We start from the raw sequence: 21708 nt of genomic DNA on the forward strand, positions 1-21708 counted from the left end.
TGTATATATATATATATATATATATATATATATACACATGTATATATTTGTCTCTTGTCTCTTACCATCCACTTTTTCTATGTTGGCAGATACATACTACATTCCTGATGTTTTTGTATCAATTAGATTTTTATTTTAATGGAGGTAAAATGCACAGTATGTATATGTTCTATAACTATATATTTCACAATTGCTCTTTCCACTGCAGGAGAACATCCGAGACAAGCTGCGCCCCATTTCCTTGGCCATAACCCACACCATCAAACCTGTGCCTCCTCGCAGACACTCGGGATCCAAGAGGCTGGAGAGACTGCCTCCCGTGCTCAACGTGTCCCCCTCCAACACGCTGCACTCGGAGGTCGGCAATAAGATAGCAGAGTTACTTGAACCGTTAATATCTGACCATCATTTGTAAACAAAACTTGATGTATTTTTCCCCCTTGAAGGTGAACTTCCTACGTGAAGGATGCGGCGCCGACAAAATCTGTCAGAGCAACCTGAAGCTGAGCTACCGCTTTGGAACGCGACCCCTGACCTCTGACGTTTTCACCCCCCTGCCAAAGTGAGTGTGTAGATACAGCGTCTGTTTGGATGACGTTAACTGTTACCTAACAACTGGTCAGGTGTGACCAGCAAGAACAACAATGACCAAGATAACCACAGGAGTACAAGTTGCTCATTTTCACTCTTTGCCTCTCATCATAGGGACGAGGATGACGTCCAGGTGTTCTCCTTGTCCGACCAGCGCCTTGTGGTGCTGGAGATCACCGTCACCAACATGCCCTCTGACCCTCTCAACCCCGAGGAGGACGGGGACGACGCCCATGCCGCCCAGCTGCTCATCTCGCTTCCAAAAACTCTGTCCTACTCCGGGTCCAGGGTGCCCTCCCAGGTAAGATCATGACACCTGATGTTGATGTTTTGAAGGCTCTGCTGATTGTCTGACTCACTTCTAGATGAGGTGTCAAGCCAACCAGAATGGCTCTGAAGTAGAATGTGACCTTGGGAACCCTGTCAAACGAAACACCAAGGTGAGGTCATTCAAAACCTGTTAGAGGTTAATATTATTTTGATGCTTTTTTTTATAGTTGGAGGGCTCCCACACTGTGCTTGAAATAATAATAAAACCAATTTTCATGTTAATATTAAAATAATAGTATTAATAAATTGTATTTTTTTATTTTAAGTAATGACATAGCTTTAAAAATACAAAGGGATTTCCCAAACAGCATCAACTCTGCAATAATACTAAAAATAATAATGATATATGTAATATACTATATATAGATGAGGTATCCATTATATATATGTGATGTTAATTATTATTTTTGATAATGTATTTTTTTCCTAAAGTTAAAATTCTCCATCAACCTGAGCACCGCCAACATCACCATCGAAACCACAGAGTTAACTGCCGATCTCCAGCTGACGACGTGAGTAAATCTTAGCTGTCATGAAATTCCAAGTAGCGACATATGTATTTATTGATTATATGGATATATATTGCTTATTTATATTGTTTACTCTTCCTGTGTTTGCTCCACAGAATCAGTGAGCAGCCTGGCTTGGTGCCGATCACTGCAATGGCGAAAGTAGTGATAGAGCTCCCCCTGTCTGTCAGTGGGTGAGCAACACCTGCTCTACACTCAAACCCGTACTTGCGTGCACGTGTGTGTGTGTGTGCATGCAGCTGTCCCAGCCACTGATGCGATTGTGTTTTCCTGCAGGCTGGCGCGTCCTCACCAGTTGTTCTTCAGCGGGGCCGTTAAGGGCGAGAGCGCCATGAGCAGCCTGGAGGACGTGGGCAGCCCTGTTGACTTTGAGTTTGTGGTGAGAGAAATACTAACAGAAGGAAGTGTCCTTAATATTCAGCAAACAATACAATGCTGTCTTCTTCCTCCCAGGTGGCCAATCCAGGCCAGACTCTGCAAACACTTGGCTCCGCCTTCCTCAACATCCTGTGGCCTCACGAGCTGGCCAACGGGAAGTGGCTGCTGTACCCGGCCAGCTTGAACTTCGAGGGTCATTCGGCCTCTCACTGCACTCCCATGGGGGCTGTGAACCCTCTGGGTCTGCATGAACCCTCACCTGTGGAACCTCTGCAGGCTGTCAATCACACAGTAAGTGTGACAGCTGTTCAATGCACCATGACAATAAACGGGATCTAGAGTTGTAATGAAGTAAATTAATCTGTTCTGGGGTCAAACCGTGGCCTTTAAACCTTTATTAACCATGCAGGCAACAGTTTAAGTTATTTTAACTGACATACATATGTAAAAATAAGTAAAACGGTAAATTAAAGGAAAAATTAAGTGAAACTACTCTTTTGAAGACATCTAATTGACAGAGATATGGAATCTGCAGCGTGATACTGTCACCTTGTGGCCTCTTACAGGAACTGCTGGAGGTGTATTGCTGTATAATAAGAGTACAGCCCCTTGCTACATCGTGGTTCCAAACATTGCTCCTTCACTCTATCATGGTTTTTCAAAAATGTATTAATTAATACATGAACACTGTTTCATGGTTGACTATGGCCTATTATTAGTGTAAAAATATTGAATGACAAGTTATATGTAGCATTCTGGTCACTGGGTGTCAGTTAAATTGCATTGATGAAGCATAGATTACATTATTAGGAGTCAGCCATGGTGTGTCCGACATTATAGAGTGAAAAAAGTTTCCCCCCCGATTTCATGTGGAAGTGGTAAATTTTTGGCTTCTTACTTGGTCCTTCTTCCCCATTCCGTTTGAAACACTTTCTTATGTTTAGAATAAGTTAATTGAAGAGACAAAGTAGTTACCTCGGTAGCTTGCTATGCTAGCGGCGGCCATGTCTTATGTTTCTGCAGTGATCCCGTAGCCTGCGCAATGTGGTGTAAGCAAAGAACAATAGGAGTGTAAATGTGACTATAGGGGTGTTATTTCATGTCTACACGGCTCGCATAACGTTGACAATAAGTCATAAACAGGTTTACTATGCTCTAAGCACGAAAATATTCCGTTTATCAATATTGAATCCTACTGCGCAGAAATTCACGTATCGCGGACGGCTTTGGAACCAATTAACTGGGACGACTGTTTCATGTTAGCATCTGTATGATAAATGGATTTGTGTGCGTCATTGGTATTTAATTAATGAATTGTGTTCCTCAAAATGTGCAGTAAGTTCCATTTCTGGTTCTATGGTTATCATCACTGGTACCTTTCTGTGGTGGCATCAAGGAAAAAGCAGAGCACACTTGTTTGGAGTCTTACGGAAGTGAAGTCTTACAGGACGTCCTTTGAAGTTTGGTTTGACTTTAGAGGCACATGGGGTTGAACTGTAAGTAATACCACTTTGTTGGACATTGGAGGTTCCACAGTAGTTTACCAACTTAGAAGAAGATGTTGTCATTTACTTGCATATTTGGTTGTATTAAAAAAAATGCATATGTCATGTAAGATATATTGAGGTTGTCTACTTCAGTGTATTTCTAGCTTGTTTGATTTATTTGATCAGCTCAAGCAGGTGATTTTCAATAGAGGTGGGCGATACTGCAGATACTGCATATTTTTGTATCGGTTTGATATCAAGTAAATACAGGATCAGTATTGCTGATAGTGGTACTTTTTACTTGCAATTTTTCAAGATCATTGAATGATTGTGTCTTTAATTTGTAATGGTAATGGTAATGGTTTAATTTATTTGAACATGCATACAGATTACATTGGAATACATCCCATGCTACAATTCACAGTTCCACATAGGAAGAAGCAGAGCTTACTTAATCCTACCCCCCATCCGTTTTACTTCAATTACAATAGATTGTAGAGCATTATTACCGTCAGAATAAAACACATGGCAAAGATTTTAGGCCAGAGGTGTCCAAACTATGGCCTGAGTGCCATTTGCAACCCGCAGCTTGTTTTTTATTGGTCCGCGGTACATTCTTAAAATTAAATTAAACAAAACATCAACTATGGGGGAAAAAGAGCAAAAAGGTGTAATAAAAGGTGTTGAAACTAATATGCTGTGTCACTTATAACACTGAGCTCACGCAAAGTTTTGTCTTTAAATACTTCTAAAAAATCTTTTTAGGCTTTTTTACAAAACAAAACGCATCAAAATGCCCCTCGCATCCGCATCCTTTGACTTTTCCATATGGGACAAAAAGTTTGCAATTTAAGTCAATGTAACAATAACAACAAAATAGTGCAATTATTCCCTATTAATACATGCAATTTTTGAGCAAAATAAAAGACAGTACTGTAGTACAAAATACAAGAAAAAATGTAAAAGCTACAATTGACTCTCATTCAAATCCTTGAATTTTTTAGCCCCAAATCCCTCCTGTGTCCAAGAACTTCCATCCTTCCATCACAGGACATGCTGGAGCCTATCCCAGCTGACTTCGGGTGACAGGCGGGGTCACCCTGGACTGGTCGCCAGCCAATGGCAGGGCACATATAGACAAACAACCATTCACACTCACATTCATACCTATGGACAATTTAGAGTCACCAATTAACCTAACATGCATGTTTTTGGAATGTGGGAGGAAACAGGAGTACCCGGAGAAAACCCACGCACACACGGGGAGAACATGCAAACTCCACACAGAAATGGATCTTCCCGATCTCCAGACCGTTACTGTGTTGGCCAACATGCTAACCGCTAGACCACCGTGCGGCCCTGTCCAAGAACTTATTCACTGATGTTGTTAACAATATAGAAATATATCTAACAATATGAACAACACAACAAAAATGTGGATATTTGTGAAAATAAACATAGAGAAGAGATGAAAAAAATATGGATTTGATTTTATCACGTAGCGTCAATCCGATACTGATCCTACCCTTGGTATCGATACTATTGACATTTTGACTGATATGCCCACCCTTCGTTTCCAACGTCATTGGCAGTGTTGGACAAATTACTATTAAAAATTAATTTGTTAAAGCTAGGTTCCCCCCAAAATAATTGAATTAGAATTAAAAAAACCTAGGGAGCAGTGTTTTTCTGAGCGTGAGCTACCACAACTCTTGTTGACTATCTATTTAGCTTCCTGTGTAGTTGTAGTCAAAGATGTCAGTGCATAATAACGTGCCACATTTCACTGTCTTGAATGGTAATGGTCGATTTTTCTGAATTTCTCTTGGAGATAAATAAAGTATCTGTCTAACGTTTGAAATGGTAATTCATTAGATTACCTGTTATTGGAAAACAATAACAGCTTGAAGAAAAAGAAAAGAAAAATACAATTTTTGACAACTTAGTTATGTTTAAAGGCAAAATGAATGAATTCCTCCGGAAAGTTTTCCTGCTCTTGGTTATCTGCGTGTCCTCACCAGGCTGGACGAGCACGCCGCTCCCACCCGGACCACGAAGGTGAAGAGATGACCAAAGGCAGCGTGAGGCGCACCTCTCCAGCCGTGGCCGCGTCAGAGAGGCGCAAGTCGCTTAAACTGGTAAAGAGTGAGAAGCAGGAGAAGAAGTCCCAATATCGTCACTTTTTATTGCTTTTTGCTTTGCTGAGTACTCCTTTCTTCTCGCAGGACTGTCTCCTGGGGTCAGCACGCTGTGTTCTCTTCCAGTGTCCCCTCCACAGCTTCTCCGGTCAGGCGATGCTCAGCATCCATGGCAGGCTGTGGAACAGCACCTTCATCGAGGTCGGGCATTGAACTCATAAAGTGATTTGCGACTGTAAAAAAAAGTCGCATCACAAAAACATGGGTGTTTTCATATCACAGGAGTTCCCAGCAGTCAGCGCTCTGGAGCTACTGGTCAGAGCGGAAATCACTGTGAAGTCCACCATCAAACATCTGGTCCTCAAGGATGCTGCTGCGCAGGTAACACCTTAAATCAGCCACTTTTGAAGGTAAAATAGGACATAGGCCATCTAATAAACCCTCTTCACTACATGCTTTGATAAAAACAGCCAACTGAGGAAGTTGGCATTATTATATCAGATACTGCAGATAAATATAATATATACAGTGGTGTGAAAAAGTGTTTGTCGCCTTCCTGATTTCTTATTTTTTTGCATGTTTGTCACGCTTAAATGTTTCAGATCATCAAATACATTTAAATATTAGTCAATGAAAACACAACTGAACATAAATGCAGTTTTTAAATGAAACTTTTTATGGTTAAGGGAGAAAAAAAATCCAAACGTACATGGTCCTGTGTGGAAAAAGTGATTGCCCCCTAAACCTAATAAGTGGTTGGGCCACCCTTAGCAGCAACAACTGCAATCAAGTGTTTGTGATTCTTTGTAATGAGTCTCTAACAGCGCTGTGGAGGAATCTCGGCCTACTCATCTTTGCAGAATTGTTGTAATTCAGCCTCATTGGAGGGTTTTCCAGCATGATCCGCCTTTTTAAGGTCATGCCACAGCATCTCAGGTCAGGACATTGATTAAGCCTTTGACTGGGCCACTCCAAAGTCTTCATTTTGTTTTTCTTCATCCATTCAGAGTTGGATTTGCAGATGGCCAAACATTCTCCTTCAGGATTTTTTGGTAGACAGCAAAATTCATGGTTCCATTTATCACACCAAGTCTTCCAGGTCCTGAAGCAGCCAAACAGCCCCAAACCATCACACTACCACCACCATATTTTACTGTTGGTATGATATTCTTTTTCTGAAATGCGGCATTACTTTTACACCAGATGTAATGGGGCACACACCTTCCATAAAGTTAAACTTTTGTCTTATCAAACCACAGAGTATTTTACCAAAGGTCTTGGGGATCATCAAGATGTTTTCTGGCAAAATTGAGGCGAGCCTTAATGTTCTTTTTGTTCAGCAATGGTTTTTGTCTTGGAACTCTGCCATGCAGGCCATTTTTGCGCAGTGTCTTTCTTATGGTGGAGTCATGAACACTAACCTTAACTGAGGCAAGTTCTTTGGATGTTGTTGTGGGGTCTTTTGTGACCTCTTGGATGAGTTGCCGCTGCGCTCTTTGTGTTATTTTGGTTGGCCGGCCACCCCTGGGAAGGTTCACCATGTTCCATGTTTTCACCATTTGTGGATAATGGCTCTCACTGTTGTTTGCTGGAGTCCCAACGCTTTAGAAATGGCTTTATAATCTTTTCCAGACTGATAGATCTCAATTAATCTCAGTTAAGACACGTTTTAACGTGGGGGCAATCACTTTTTCACACTAGGCCATGTAGGTTTGGATCTTTTTTTCTCCCTTAATAATAAAAGGTTTCATTTAAAAACTGCATTTTGTGTTCAGTTGTGTTGTTATTGACTAATATTTACATTTTTTGATGATCTGAAACATTTAAGTGCGACAACCATGCAAAAAAAAGGTCAGTTCCTTAATTACGTTGTCACTTGTTCTGAAGCATGTGCAGGTGTATCTATTACAGTATTTGGTGCATGTTAGTGCAGGATATGAAGTACTATTAAAAATATCAACTAGTAATATTTATCATTTTTGTGACGTGTTAGTAGTTCCTACAAAAATACAATTTCAAAAATATTTAGAGAAATATATATGGATGCCAAAATGAAATAAATATACATACTTTTACATTATATTAATTTCATTTGATGAAATAAATGATTGTTTAAAAGAAGGCATTATACATAATTGGTGTATATAGAGTATCGATAACTATTTTTTGGTGATTGTTATATTATTTTTCATTGGATTTATAATCAGTTATTTCATGGCCACTGCATGAATAAACAAACAAATACACCTGTTCAATACAATCATTTTATATGATATTTAATTTAATGTAATTATTTTAATGCATGAATCAAAATGTTAATAATTGATTTGATTTACTTATTACATATTTATTTGGTGCGCCAAGGCATCACTTCAGTCGATGGGAGTGCGTCCGACTTCCCAGCATGCCTTGTGGCACATGGCGGCAAAACGTTGCTAACGTTAGGTTTTAGCATAATTGTTGCTTATCATTCCTCGTAGTAGTAAGTGTCCTATGCGTGTTTACTCGCCTGTTACATGTGCTGTCATTTTTGTGTTTGCACGGTGGTCGTGCGGGCCATGGGTTGGCGCTGCTATAGGTAGAAGCTGGCACCACCAAGAGAAAAGCCAAAACAGTCAAATATACTATAAACAGTATGTAATAAAAACAACAACAAAAGTGTTTGTACATGTTGAACTTGTGCAGGTTCCAGTGATGATCTATCCAGAGCCTGGTCTAGTGGACCAGTACTCCATCCCCTGGTGGATCATCCTCATTGCAGTCTTGGCTGGCATCCTCCTCCTGACCCTGCTGGTCTGCATATTGTGGAAGGTAAGAGCAAATACCTCCACTACTATCTAAAACTATGACTGTATCTCAATTATTCCACTTTCTACCTCTGTGCTTTCTTACTGTCATCATGGTTTCTCGTCTTGATCTCTTTTTATTCATAACATATCTATCTTATCCTTCCATTCCTTCATCTTATACCGTCTCTCACCTCCTGGTGTGCTCCACCCAGTGTGGCTTCTTCAAGCGCAGCGAGAGGCGCCAACACTATGACACGGAGTACTACCGCGCCCATTTGGGCGTCCAGCCCTCGGAGGTGGAGAAGCAGGCCTCGGAACTGTAATGACGTTATTTCAGTTGGGCCCGCTCTCCCCCTCCTGCTCCTCTCTCCAAGCGGTAAAGATGGCCGGCACGCGAGTTGCTGTTTGGTTGGTCACTGGCTGCCTTGTGTTCACACAGAATGTGGAAAGATGCTCTAATGGGTATATTTGATCCCGTGAACACCACGCAGACACCTTCAGCTGCAGGCTTTGAGATGCAGTGCCTACTGTGCTGTGTTGCTGTAGACTGTCCATAATTGTTCTTGCTTGGCTGTTCACGCTTCAAGACTAACTACTTTTACTTGTTTGTTTGGGTGCCACAAGCTTGATGTGCTTTGGTGTTAATGGTGTGTTTTTAAAGCCACAGTGTGTAATAACACTTACAGTATGAGCTATGTTCATCTTTGCTGGTGAAAGGTATGATTGGTGGTTAATGGGGTACTTTAAAGCAACAGTATGTATACATTGGACCTTAAAAATAACATATACTAGCAATAGCACTTCGCACTGGCTTGTAGTAAGTGAAATAGCTTGCAAATAGCACTTCGCAAGTGTAAAAAGAAGTTAACCGCTATCAATAACTCGCTTCACGTAGCTTCCTGTGCATGTTCTTTTCACATTCTTCCTTTCTGTTGCTTCGTTTTGTGGGGAATAAGCGTTGCACAGGAGTCTGTTGATGTCTGACATGATGCGCTGACGTTGGACTACTTTAGAGGTGTAAAAGTGTAAAAAGAAATGAACCATCGTTGATTTTAAAAGCAAACTTTGAAGACAAAAGAGGGCGGTGTAACACTAATATGGGCCTGAGTTTGCATTTTTTTTGTCACACTGGCGTAAAAATATGTTAACCACGGTTAATAGGTTAATTGCGTTGAATTCTTCTTATCTTCTCATCCTCTTTTGGTCTTTTTGTGCTGCATAAAGGCCAAGGAAACACATAAACCCTGTGATGTTTTTGTGCAAGTATACAAGACAGTGGAGTCACTCTGAGGAAGAATAACATCACTTCTAAGTTTACTTTTTGCACTTCATAATGTCTCCCAAGCAGCAGTGCGCCAAAGAAAAGGAAAGCCATCACCATGGAAGTGAAAAAGAACATCATAAAAAGCTCAGAGAGAGAAGAAATGCCCACCGATATTGGCCGCTCTAATGTCACGACCATCGTTAAAGTTAAAGATTATAGGATGCTAATGAATGCTTGAGGGGTCATGGATTCTGTGCGCTGTTCAGTTATTGTGCTGCTTTAAAGGTGCTTTTTTTTGTTGGAATTCTGAATTAGTCTACTAATGAACTTTTTCTGTTTTTGTCTTCCCTCTTCTCTTCCAGTGTGGTTTCTTCCAGCGGGCCCACCTCAAAGACAAGCTGCCTCAGTACCACGCCGTGAAGATCCCCCGCCAGGACCGCCCCCAGTTCCAGACGGAGAAGTCTGGCCTTCATACAAAAAAGGAATGGGCCACACACTGGAGCGACGGGACCTCATAAGTCCCGCCCACCACCTTTACAAAATGTGTCATTGTGATTGAAACTAATGGACTAAAATAAATGTGCGGCTTGGCACCCCCCCAGTGACAAAGACGGAATTACGTGAGGATGTCACAATCTGCCATCAGTGTGTATGGACACACGGACAAGTACTAGAAGAATCGATAGTGACGATGGTGAAGAGGCCACTTCCTGTGGCAAGGACTACTTTTTTTTTGCCTTAATTGCTGTAGGACTGACTACCCGTACGGGATATTTTTTTATACAACTGATCTCTCTTAGCTTAGGCGTTGGAAAATGTGGCGTCGAGTTTTTAGTTGCCAACCAAACTTTTTTTTTAAATTGTGGGAAATGTCGTTCAAAATCGACAATAGTAGCAGTTTCCTGTGACCTAGAAGCGACTTTGTGCGCTGTCACTCAGCCACACGCTGTCCTGCATTCAGGTAATTTCCAGCGTCTGTTGTGATGTATGTCGGACAGTGACAAATGCGAAGTGTCGGATGTTGAATTTGACATACCTCGGTTATGACTCACTTAGGCTAGGTGGAAAATTACCAGGTTGACTTTGACGTTTTGTGCCATTTATACAAAACAGCAACACAGAAAAAAGATAAAAGATGAACGCATGCCAAATTGTGTGAAAGGGGCTAAAGTCATTTACGGGTGCTAAACTTCACACCCCTGTCCCGGCATTGTGGAATTCCCTTACACACAGGTGTTGTCCCGCTTCTTTTATGGCTCTGAAACGACCTCAAAAAGGTGTAAAGTTGCCAGGTTGACCTGCGTCACGTTTCGTGTCAGTGCTGTTTATACAGAACAGTGACACAACAAAAAGGCAGAAAAAGGCCTGCTTTAACAGGCTAGGTGGGGCCATTCATCTGAACAGCAACAACTGCTTTCAACACAACAGGCCGGGAGATTCAAGTCTGTGGTTGCCAGCTTTTACAGACTGTGTGAAAGGGGCTAACGTCATCTACGGGTGCTAAACGTCACGCCCCTGTCCCGACATTGTGGAATTCCCTCACACACAGGTGTTGTTCCGCTTCTTTTATGGCTCTTAGACGACCTCAAAAAGGTGTAAAGTTGCCAGGTTGACCTACGTCCTGTTTCGAGTCAGTGCTGTTTATACAGGAGAGTGACACAGAAAAAAAAGCAGACCTAGAGAAGCACTCGGAGAGCACAGACCTCCGCCAAGCACCATAGTTCCCCCCCACACCAAAATAATCATCCCACATTTTTTGGATCAGTCTTTGATATTTTGTACAACCCGTTAGAAACTTTGCCTGTATTTTTTTTTCCAAGCGCTCTGACCATTTTTTGTGGTGGCACAAATGCCAAAAATGGTCCTATCTCGCAATGTCAGAGAATCCTTTAAAAAATTCCTGCATCCAGACGGTGATCCGGATCGCCCCCAAAATTGAATCAGCTCTTCCATATCCCGTTTCCGACAATTCATCCCATCCAAATCCATTCAGAACTTTTCAAGCTATTTTTACCAGACAAACAGATAAACGAAAACATAACCTCGCCCTTTGCGCTGCGCTTGGCGGATAAAAATGCCTGCTGTTTCCGGCTGTGCGAAGAACAGCAACAATAGCTTCTGCACACACAAGTACAAGACTTAAGTGTCTGGTGTGAAAGGGGTTAAAGCCATTGATTCAGAAGGAAATCCTTTAAACGTTCAGGGGATTATTATGCAACATCAAAGCAAAAAACAACACAAACGACTCTAATGTTGACTGACATAAGTCGACGAGGCACATGAGGTCAAAGTTCAAATCAGTGCATGTTTGTTTTGGCCCGTTTTCTACACTTTTCAACAAGTACTCGTACAACCTATGGGGTTATTTGTCTCTGTCACATAAATTTTCAATGGTTTAAATGTCGGAATGTGAGATGTTTTGTTTTATCTTCAATCCAAGACAACACTGCCGTCTAAAAGAGGCACATTTTTATTTTGTATTAATGTAACGTTCAAGATCTCATGTCGCGTACGTCGATATTTGGCTAGCCGATTGAGGGGTTTATTGCCGTCATGGCGGCGGCCAGAAAAAACAAATATGTCCGTCCTAAACTGTCATCTGTAGATCGGGGTTTGACAGTTCAGATGCGCAGTGTTGAATAGGTATCCTTGCTCAGTGCAAACACTGGTATATATGAGGTTTTGATGTTTTTAACTGAGTTGTACGGCAAAAAAAAGAAACTTTTATGCGTGATTGTATCAACCTGCTTGTCACTAATTGTATTTGTTCAACAGACAGTGAATTGCATGCAAAGTGCCTTAAGCATCCAAGCACACATGTTGTGAGGTTGTGACATCATGCGCGAGTGACGTGTTGGATGGATGACACGGAGGCAAAAAGCATGACGAGTCCCCGCTTGTGTTTTTAGGTATTGCTGGACAATCTTCTTCAGTCCCTCTTGGCTGCATGATGAAACCCCCCAAACCCCTACTAATGCCCTCCTTTATCCACTGTCACGAGTCAGCAATTTATTTATTTTTGTGTGTGGTGGCATTGTGTGGTAACATTGTAAATACAAATTAAAGGAAACAAACTAAGACTTTCACAAAGTGTCTGCTATTAGACACAACACAATCGAATTGTTCATTTTTTTTCCCACAAAACGGTGTCTTTCGCAAATAAATACGGGAAGGAACCTCGAGAAACTGTTTGGAAAATCCGTGCTCACGCCTGGAACATCACACACGACGGCAAAAATCTTACACAAGAAGTTGCAGAGAAAAGTGGGCTCATATGAAAACACTTGTTTAAAAAATAATATAAAACGATGACTGAAACATTACACATACGTAAAAAGAGCCCTTTAAAAATAACATACATACATTTGAATAATGATTGAAATATTCAACATGCCAAAATAAAACCACTTGAAACGGAGTCAGAATAAATAAAAATAACTAAAACATTCAACAAACTACATGTAAATGCGGCCCTCTAAAAATATATATGATTAAGTTCAAATAATAACTGAAATATTCAACATACTTAACTAGAACCCCATAAAAGTCATATGAATAAAAATCAAGTAACAATTTAAAATGTGTGTAGAATGATTTAAATACGAAAACTGCACAGTTCACGTAAAAATATCAGACGAGTTAGCTGAAAATAAAACTCAAATGATGCTGATTGATCCACTTATTCATGTTTTTAGTCTAGGCTTGAAAATCCTGCGAGATGGCACACATCACAAATGCAGCTGCATTTAAAGTCTTACCGTTCAAATACAACGACAAGTAATGCAATAGAAGAGAATAGAATTGTACAACCTACAGTTCTCTCCTTCACCACTAGCGGGAGTCCAAACTCATAAATAGGCGACTGTAACACAACATTTTGTGGACTTTTTTCTCTCCTACACCGTTAAATATATACTTTTATAATACATACATACATAAAAATAACGTAAAATCGGAGGATGTACAGGGATATCAAGGATCTGCCGTTCCATGTATATGTAAAAATAATAGGTCATACAGTATTTGATGAGTATATGGCATCAATTTCAATTGAACATAACGTTATGGAAGGTAGTCAGGTTGTTATGCTCATGTGGGACGATAACATCTCAAAGAAAATACAAAATACTACCCGCTACTGACTCAGCACCGTTCATCATGGTCATGACTGGAAGCGTTCGTACTTCCATTCAAATCCAAATGAATCTGAGTGTTTAATATCACGCCAGGGGAAATGAGACTTCTATCTCCTCCCAAGGTTTTATTATCTCAATAAAGTCAATAAAGTCCCCCCCCTCCACCTCAGAATGGCTCCGATGACACAGTGGTTGCCATGACAATTAAACACACCGTAGTGTGAGTCTATTCTTTTTAAGCCGATTGTCCGCCATTAGGCAGTCTGACAAGGACATATGTTGACGTGACACGTGTACACAGTAGGGAATATTACCACAGTGGCACATACAACACGCATACACAGTAAATACAATACGATTATGACGGCAGTTATTAAATGATGCGTCTTCTCTTACAGTTTGTATTGGGTAACGTGCAAATATCATGTACAACATGGAGAAAACACATGAAATTCATATTTTCTTAGGCGTTATACATACGCTGTTTTTTCTGCCAGTATCTGTCAGTGGATTACCCACTGTCAAAGTGATTGTACTGTATGTGCTATACAGAGACTTAAATAGTCATGATTAAATCATCATATTTTATTTATTTATTTATTGGTTACATTTTTTCAAATCCAATTTGTACTTTGGATAAAAAACCAAACAAACAAAAAAAAAACCAATACGCAACATATTTTCATTGCACCGCTTTCATATTTTCCCTTTGACAACATCTAAGAATATGATGTCTTAAAATAAAAAAAGTGAATATTAAATGTTACGTCAAAATATTAGATAAAATATGCTAAAAATGAACATAGAATAAAAAAAAGAAATACAAAAAGATAACTCCAATATATTGTAGATAAATTAAAGCGAAAGCAGAGACCTAAGAATACATTTGGTAAATAAATCAAATATTAAATATTGAAATATTAAAGCATGGGAAAAAATATCCATCCATCCATTTTCTATACCGCTTCTTCCTCATTAGGGTCACGGGGGCATGCTTGAGCCTATCCCAGCTGACTTCGGGCGACAGGCGGGGTACACCCTGGACTGGTCGCCAGCCAATCGCAGGGCACATATAGACAAACAACCATTCACACTCACATTCATACCTATGGACAATTTAGAGTTGCCAATTAACCTCACCTGCATGTTTTTGTACCCGGAGTACCCGGAGAAAACCCACGCACACACGGGGAGAACATGCAAACTCCACACAGAAATGCCCAGGGGAGAATCGTGAGAATCGAACCCAGGTCTTCCCGATCTCCAAGCTGTTACTGTGTTGGCCAACGTGCTAACCACTAGACCACCGTGCGGCCCCGGGAAAAAATATAACTTTATAATTTTGAAAAGCAACTCTAATGACAGACTAGAATACTTTTATTGTCATTATACGAGATTAAAAAAGGCTTTTCCCGTTTCAGTACAAACACAGTAATAAAAAGGGCAAAGCTCAATAAAAAACAAGCTGAGTAAAAGTGCAAAACGCTCTATAAACAACGTATCGCACAAAAGTATTGCACACAACTACAGTTTCCCTCCTGTAGTTCTGTAAATACAGTATAAGTATAGTCAATAAATTAAACTAAATAAAGTGAAATATTCTGATAATGCTTGAAATAACACAACAAAACATTTCCTTGATGGAGGTTTTGACCACCCGGCCCCCCCATATGAAAGTGAAAGCTTCAATTCTATTCTATTCTATTCTATCTTCTATTCTCTGTGGTGAAGTTTAATAGTTGAGACTCTCTTGTTGAAGCTCGTAATATAACAGGGTTGTTTGTCGTGGCTGATTAAGCGTCTGATGAATGTTTCCGAGCACGTCTGCTCTCGGACATCATCAGGGGCTCGTGGCTCACGATCCATTTGTGGGGATTTATCTGTTTAATAAGTGGGCATGTTATGTTGTGTGCAGCCCACTGGGCCACATAATGACGGTCAGTCCGCACTAATAACCTCATCCTCGCCCTAAATGGCCCTGCTCCTACCTCCATCCTGTCCCCTGTCCCCTCTCAAGCATCTTTCTGCAGATCTCCAGAGGTTTTATGTACAGCGTATATAAGACGCCTCCGGCTTGCGGCTTCCATTCAAGTTGGCAACATTCTGCACAACTCAAGTAAGTCTCTCACAACTTCTCTTGTGTTTGTCTTTTTGTCCTTCCTTTTATTCTGACTTCCCAAGGCTGAGAGACATGGACGCAGCAACAGTGGTGACCCTTTTGGTGGTGTTCACGGCGCTGGCGGGCAGCGTCAGCCACGGTCTCCACATCCAAGACGCTCTGGACCACATCGACAAGGCGGCAAGCAGCTCAGAGGACAACATGGACGAGCACCTGCCTGAGCTGGTGAGGCATTCAAAGACGTTCATCCTTTCCGTACGCAGCCTCAGTCTGGGCGCTCACTTACTGTAACCCCTACCTTACCCTCTAACCCTAAACCTAACCTCTAACCTCATAACCCAAAACCCTAACCCTAAACTAAAGCTGTCATTTTGAAAAAAAAAAAAACATTATACATTACAATATTCCAACAGTTACATTTTCTTTTTCTTGTAATGTTATGACTTTATTCCCACAATATTTTGACTTTATTGTCGTAATGTTATATAACATTTTCCCAGCCAAATTTTCCAAAATTCTTTAGTTTTGCCTTTCGTAATTTTACAACTGTAGAAAATAACATCTTTTTTCTTTGATATTTCAACTTTCTGCTTCTAAAAATGACATGTTTATTTCATCCAAATATAACTTTATTCTTGTAAAATGACAACTTTTTAACCGTGTGGTTGATGTCACTCGTCAGCACCAATAGATCCCATAATTCCTCATTTTGTTGACTTCCGGTTTAGCGAAAAATTTAACGATTTAACAAATTAAAAAAAATAAATTAAACAAAAATATTGTAGTTTAATATATTATGAATGAAAGTAAGCAATATTTAACATAGTTTCCAGCTTTACAGCTAAATGAAGCTCGGGCCCTACGCCGGATACCGGAACCACTTAACGAGCCTTCAAAGTAAGAGCCCAGACGCGCTTAACTTTAAAATGTTCAAATTGTATTCTGCAACGAATGAAGCTAAACCTTTTACGAATTAAAACAAGCGAGCAATTAACGAACAACACAATTATATAAAAATGTTTTTGGTCAAAAATATTTTGCTCAGCACAAACTGTTAGAGTTTGGAAAAATACAGAAAGTCGTCTCGCCTTCAAAGTAAGAGTCTTAGGGTTCAACCTAATATTGGTGCCGGGATGCTAATACGTATAATAACTATTCATGTATAAACGACACATGAGCAATATTTATCACATGTATGTTTTATTTGTTATTAAGTAAGTAAGTGATATTCAAATGTTCTGCTACTATTAAAGAGGCCGATGTTTTGGATTTTCAGACATATGTAGTATCTTTTAGCATGATTTAAATTTTCAGTTCATTTGGAGCTGTTATAGATGCAAATATACAAAACTGTGTTCTGTCATTTATCTTTTTGTTCCAAAAATACAGTAAAAAGGGCATATTTCACACATAGTTGTTAATGGTGATTAATCATGATTAATTGATTTGTAAACTGATTAATTTGATGAAATTTTTTAATCATTTGACCGCCCTAATTGTTATTATTACATTGTATGTAATTACAATTATTTTATTACATCACAAAACAGTTTTTTTCCCCAGTGACTGTTCCATTATTATAATAGCTATAGTAATAACAATAAAATCATTCGTCATTCTAATATTGCATTTTGGTATCATTATTTTATTGATTATTCACAGGTTATGATGCAATTTGCATGGAATAGTTTGAGAAGCACTGCTGGTTTGAGATCAGTGACAGCAGTTCATGTTAGCATTGGACGTTTTAGTGTTTTCGTTACACAACCAAGCTTCTTAATATGCTGATAATTCGTCATGTTTTTGTCCAGGAGGGCGTCAAAGCAGACAACAGCATGAACAATCGCCTGCTGACGGCGCTGCTCAAAGCTCTGCTGCGGGGGTCTGAGAGACAAGCCAGGAATTCTGTCCTCCATCAGCCACACAGGTCAGTGCAATCAAAAAGAACCGGAGCTAATCGTTCATCATGTGGTGAAACGACATTGACGGAATGTGCAATCAGCCAATGTCAAGATCTGAACGTCTGTCTGTTCGCAGTTACGTGTGTACAAGTGTGTCGGGGGGGTGTTACAAAATAAACAAACAATATTTACACCCAAAACTAAGGTACCATAAATAACACTTTAATGTAACTAAAATGAGTGTAATCATTAGCATATTTGGAATAATGACTTAAGCGTCTAATATATTTTATGAATTCATCAAAAATAGATTCAATACATTTTTATTCCAAAATAAAATCAAATAAAATATGTAGTTCTAGGTTTTCCTTTATAATCAGCTCAATTTTACGTTTACGTTATTATTTAAAATATTTAAAATATTTAAAGTATTTTAAATATTTAGATATTTTAATTTTAATTGGCACAAAACCACAGTAATAAAATAAAATAAAATAAAATAAAATAAAATAAAATAAAATAAAATAAAATAAAATAAAATAAAATAAAATTCTATTTTTTTAAATTATCAGTTGTCATTTATGACTCAATTTGAAGTTGTTCTTATTTTAGAGCTCTGCACCAAACCAACTAGGCTTGTCACAAATTAGTAGATACATAAATGAATAAGATTAAATATGTATTTCTAGCTTTTTCTTTATTATCAGGTGTCGTTTATGAGTAAATTTTATGTTTTTGCACCAGGCATAAATATTTCAATATTTCAATATTTTAATTTTAATTTAATTGTCACAAAACTAAAGTAATAAAATAAAATAAAATAAAATAAAATAAAATAAAATAAAATAAAATGTAGTTCTAGTTTTTTAAATGATCAATTTGAAGTTGTTCTTATTTTATAGCTCTGCATCAAATCCCAATAGGCATGGAACAAATGAATACATACGTAGATAAATAAATTTTTTTTAAAAAAAAGTAATAAAAACATATTTTGTTCTATCTTTTTCTTCGTCAGGTATCATTTAAGTCTCCATAAAAGTTGTCTTTATTTTACACCTCTGCACCAAATTTTAATAAGCATGAAACAAATAAAAACCTAAAATTAGGGCTGTCAAAAATAACACGTTAGTGGCAGTAACTAATTTATTTCATTAATTATGTTACATTTTTTCGTGTAACTAACACATGCGCACCAGAGCAAGCACGCCTCTCGCACAGTGGAGCATCCCCATACAGAGTCTGACGCTCTTTTATAACTCCATTCTGACCTGAACACATCCACAGCAGTACAACTCCAGCACCATATACTGCATGTATCTCCAACTCACACACGTCTCTAGTCCGTTCATCCTGGGAACGACACTTCCTCATTCTCATTACAAGAACGCGAGATGCATTACTACTGAACATCACAAAAACAGCTTTATGATGCTTGTATGTGTAAATAATCAGGAAGACAAGGGAAAAAAATGAAGTGGATATTCTTATGACTCACTTCGTAACTCTTATGTCGGATGTACAAATTGCTGCTAATTTAAGTATGCTGGAAAATAACCTGAATACAAGTTAAATTACGCGATGTCTTCGAACGCAACCCCTCATGGCTCATAATAATACGGTTTAAGGAGTGATTCAAATGTTCTGCTACTATTAAAGAGACTAGTGTTAGACAAATAGATGTTTAGACTTGTGTGCTATCTTTTTGCTTGATTGACATATTCAGTTCATTTGGAGCTGTTAATACATACAAATATACTTGTACATAATCCTCTCCTGTCATTTATTTTTCTCTTAAATACAGTAAACATTGGCATATTTCAGACATAGTTGCTAGTCGCGATTAATCATGATTAATTAATTTTAAAAACTGTGATCAAGCTGATTAAATATTCTAATCATTTGACTGCTCTACATAAAATAAAATAAAATATTGGGTGAAACAATGTAAAACATTTAACAATAATAAAAAAATTCAAATAATATTAATAATATAAAAAACATGGAAAGAAAAAAATATATTTAATAATATTATTATCATTAACAATCATTATCCAATGATCAACTTTTACTTAATTGTAAATTATCCTCATTTCTATACAGCTCTGCACCAAACTGTGATAAGCATGAGACAAACAATAAAACAAACACTAGTAAAGCCATAAATAAATAAAATAGTGCTTTAATACGGTATGGATGGTGAAAACACCATTAACACGAGCAGTGCCAAACAACCAGTGGCTGAGATACGTAGTGGGGTGGCCATTTAGACATTTCAGCTATCAACTTATTGCCACCCCCATGTGAGTAACGGTCTCACCTTGGCCACCCCAATGAAACATTTCTGGCTCCGCGGCTGCAAACAACCTAAACAAATCTTATTAAATACAAAACAAGAAAACAAAAATACTTAACGTTAACTTTTTCATGATTCTAGGGCCCCAATTTTGGCTCCATTTTAAGCTATCGTCACTTTTAGACTGCTGCACGCCAAATCGCAAAACAATAAAACAAACAAACAGAAGACGGGAATGATAGTTCGAATTAGTTCTACAAACAATATTTGTATTAATGCGCACCAAAATGTAATGTGTTCTTGCTATGCCAATGCGCCTCCTATACACAAGGTTTTATGGAAATCTGTGATTGCTGTCAACTAACACACATACTAATGTGCCGGACTCTGTTTCCTTTTTAAGCCTGCAGCCAATGTGTGTGTTTATCCCTCATCAATAACATTTTTTATGCATAAAGAGAGATTAAAGCAGCTTTTCACTTCATGCTTATCATCAGCTTTCCTGCTGCACTGCTTATATGTCTCCTCCCCGCCAGGTTTGGCCTCTCCTCCAGAGGACCGCGCTTTTTGGAGGATCAGATGAATTCTCCCGACTGGGAGGCGGCTCCCAGCCAGATCTGGAGCATGGCTGTGCCCCAGAGGTTTGGCAAGAAATAGCGTATATAAGCCCCGAACGACCACATCAGCAGACCATACGAAGTCTGCTGCTCTTTTTAAAAATGTCAAATTGACCTGAAAGTAGATTCGTGGCACATTTTTTCCCCCAGTCAAATAAACTACTAATAAAAGAGCTTTCAACTTGCTTTTATCCATACTTGTGTTTGTTTGGACGGTGTTACACCAACATACAAACTATGCAGGGGAATCAAGTTGATAATTCACTGTAAAAAATCCCAGCAGTGACCAATTTTTTCCTGTCTCGAATAATAAACATCTTCTGAAGGCAGAAAGCGCACAAAAGGGGGACACGTGTGTAAAATTTGATCAAGATTGTTTGAAATACATGGCCACCATAAAGCAAAACGTCTTTGCAGGGACAACTAATTGTCCATAAGCCATTGAACATTTGTTTAATGATTATAAAAACTTTGAGGATATATCTGTATTACATGTATGTTAGCATGTCTTCCAAAGCATTTTGACCAAAACACATGGGGGGTGCCACAAATTCCATTTACACTCATAACCGTATCTATTTCTTTGTGTAAGCTAACGCTTTTATCCTGAGCTGCCGCACACAAAAGGATGAAAATGTGCCAAAACTATTGTTTTTTGGCGAATACACCACATGGTGGCGCTGTTATTCAACGTCAGAATTCAGATTGACTTGAACTTGAAAAAAAAAACACGCTACAAAACAACCTGTACCTTTGGTGTGTTTACCCGAATCATCACACAAATTTGTTAAACACCTTTAGGTGACTCACAAGCACACGTGTGTGAAATTTGTGCATATGTTCGTTCCTGCGCAGCCTTTGGTCGGTCCTATGACAAAAATACAGGCGCAAACACGAAGTGAACTGCACTAAAGTACACATAAAGTATCTTTTTTGTTTTACATTTTTTGGTCCGGATGAGAGAGCTAAACCACAAGTGTGAATGCAGCCTAAAGGATGATACACATCAGAGGGAGACAGAGGAGGAGAGTATCATGATACTCTCTCTGCAGCAGAGCATCCAGCACCAATACGCACAGAAGGAGGTGTTTCAAGGGGGCGGTGCTTCTTGTCAGCTCAGCCAATGAGAGCAAAG

The 21708-nt window shown here is 39.0% G+C and overlaps 2 protein-coding genes across 5 annotated transcripts in view; both read left to right on the forward strand.

Annotated features, from left to right (window-relative positions):
* Window positions 1-12648, forward strand: part of itga7 (integrin, alpha 7) — a 49730-nt gene extending 37082 nt beyond the window's left edge. For 3 of the 4 annotated variants that reach the window (XM_054785298.1, XM_054785300.1, XM_054785301.1), the window contains 13 exons: window positions 209-358; window positions 447-562; window positions 706-892; window positions 957-1031; window positions 1354-1433; window positions 1547-1624; window positions 1728-1830; window positions 1905-2120; window positions 5338-5454; window positions 5542-5655; window positions 5737-5835; window positions 8140-8265; window positions 9870-12648. In XM_054785298.1, the coding sequence (XP_054641273.1) occupies window positions 209-358; window positions 447-562; window positions 706-892; window positions 957-1031; window positions 1354-1433; window positions 1547-1624; window positions 1728-1830; window positions 1905-2120; window positions 5338-5454; window positions 5542-5655; window positions 5737-5835; window positions 8140-8265; window positions 9870-10025 (1617 nt within the window). In that variant the 3' untranslated portion in view covers window positions 10026-12648. Of the gene's footprint in view, window positions 1-208; window positions 359-446; window positions 563-705; window positions 893-956; window positions 1032-1353; window positions 1434-1546; window positions 1625-1727; window positions 1831-1904; window positions 2121-5337; window positions 5455-5541; window positions 5656-5736; window positions 5836-8139; window positions 8266-8455; window positions 8620-9869 lie in introns of all 4 variants that reach the window. The other variant, XR_008572289.1, reaches the window with a different exon arrangement.
* A 3094-nt stretch (window positions 12649-15742) lies between these two features.
* On the forward strand, window positions 15743-20741 carry npffl (neuropeptide FF-amide peptide precursor like). Its single transcript, XM_054785097.1, has 4 exons — window positions 15743-15759; window positions 15825-15987; window positions 17574-17689; window positions 20493-20741. Exons 2-4 carry the CDS (start codon window positions 15835-15837, stop codon window positions 20611-20613), a joined length of 390 nt encoding a protein of 129 aa, XP_054641072.1. The 5' UTR covers window positions 15743-15759; window positions 15825-15834; the 3' UTR covers window positions 20614-20741.
* Window positions 20742-21708: the final 967 nt, after the last annotated feature.

The sequence above is a fragment of the Dunckerocampus dactyliophorus genome, chromosome 8, assembly GCF_027744805.1.
Source record: "Dunckerocampus dactyliophorus isolate RoL2022-P2 chromosome 8, RoL_Ddac_1.1, whole genome shotgun sequence".
Lineage (NCBI taxonomy): Eukaryota > Metazoa > Chordata > Actinopteri > Syngnathiformes > Syngnathidae > Dunckerocampus > Dunckerocampus dactyliophorus.

What these genes read in the sequence shown, in the direction of transcription:
- npffl (XM_054785097.1), top strand. Translation starts at nt 15,835, where the DNA reads ATGGACGCAGCAACAGTGGTGACCCTTTTGGTGGTGTTCACGGCGCTG. An exon ending in ACGAGCACCTGCCTGAGCTG is followed by an intron (nt 15,988 to 17,573) that starts GTGAGGCATTCA and finishes GTTTTTGTCCAG; the next exon opens with GAGGGCGTCAAAGCAGACAA. An exon ending in GTCCTCCATCAGCCACACAG is followed by an intron (nt 17,690 to 20,492) that starts GTCAGTGCAATC and finishes CCTCCCCGCCAG; the next exon opens with GTTTGGCCTCTCCTCCAGAG.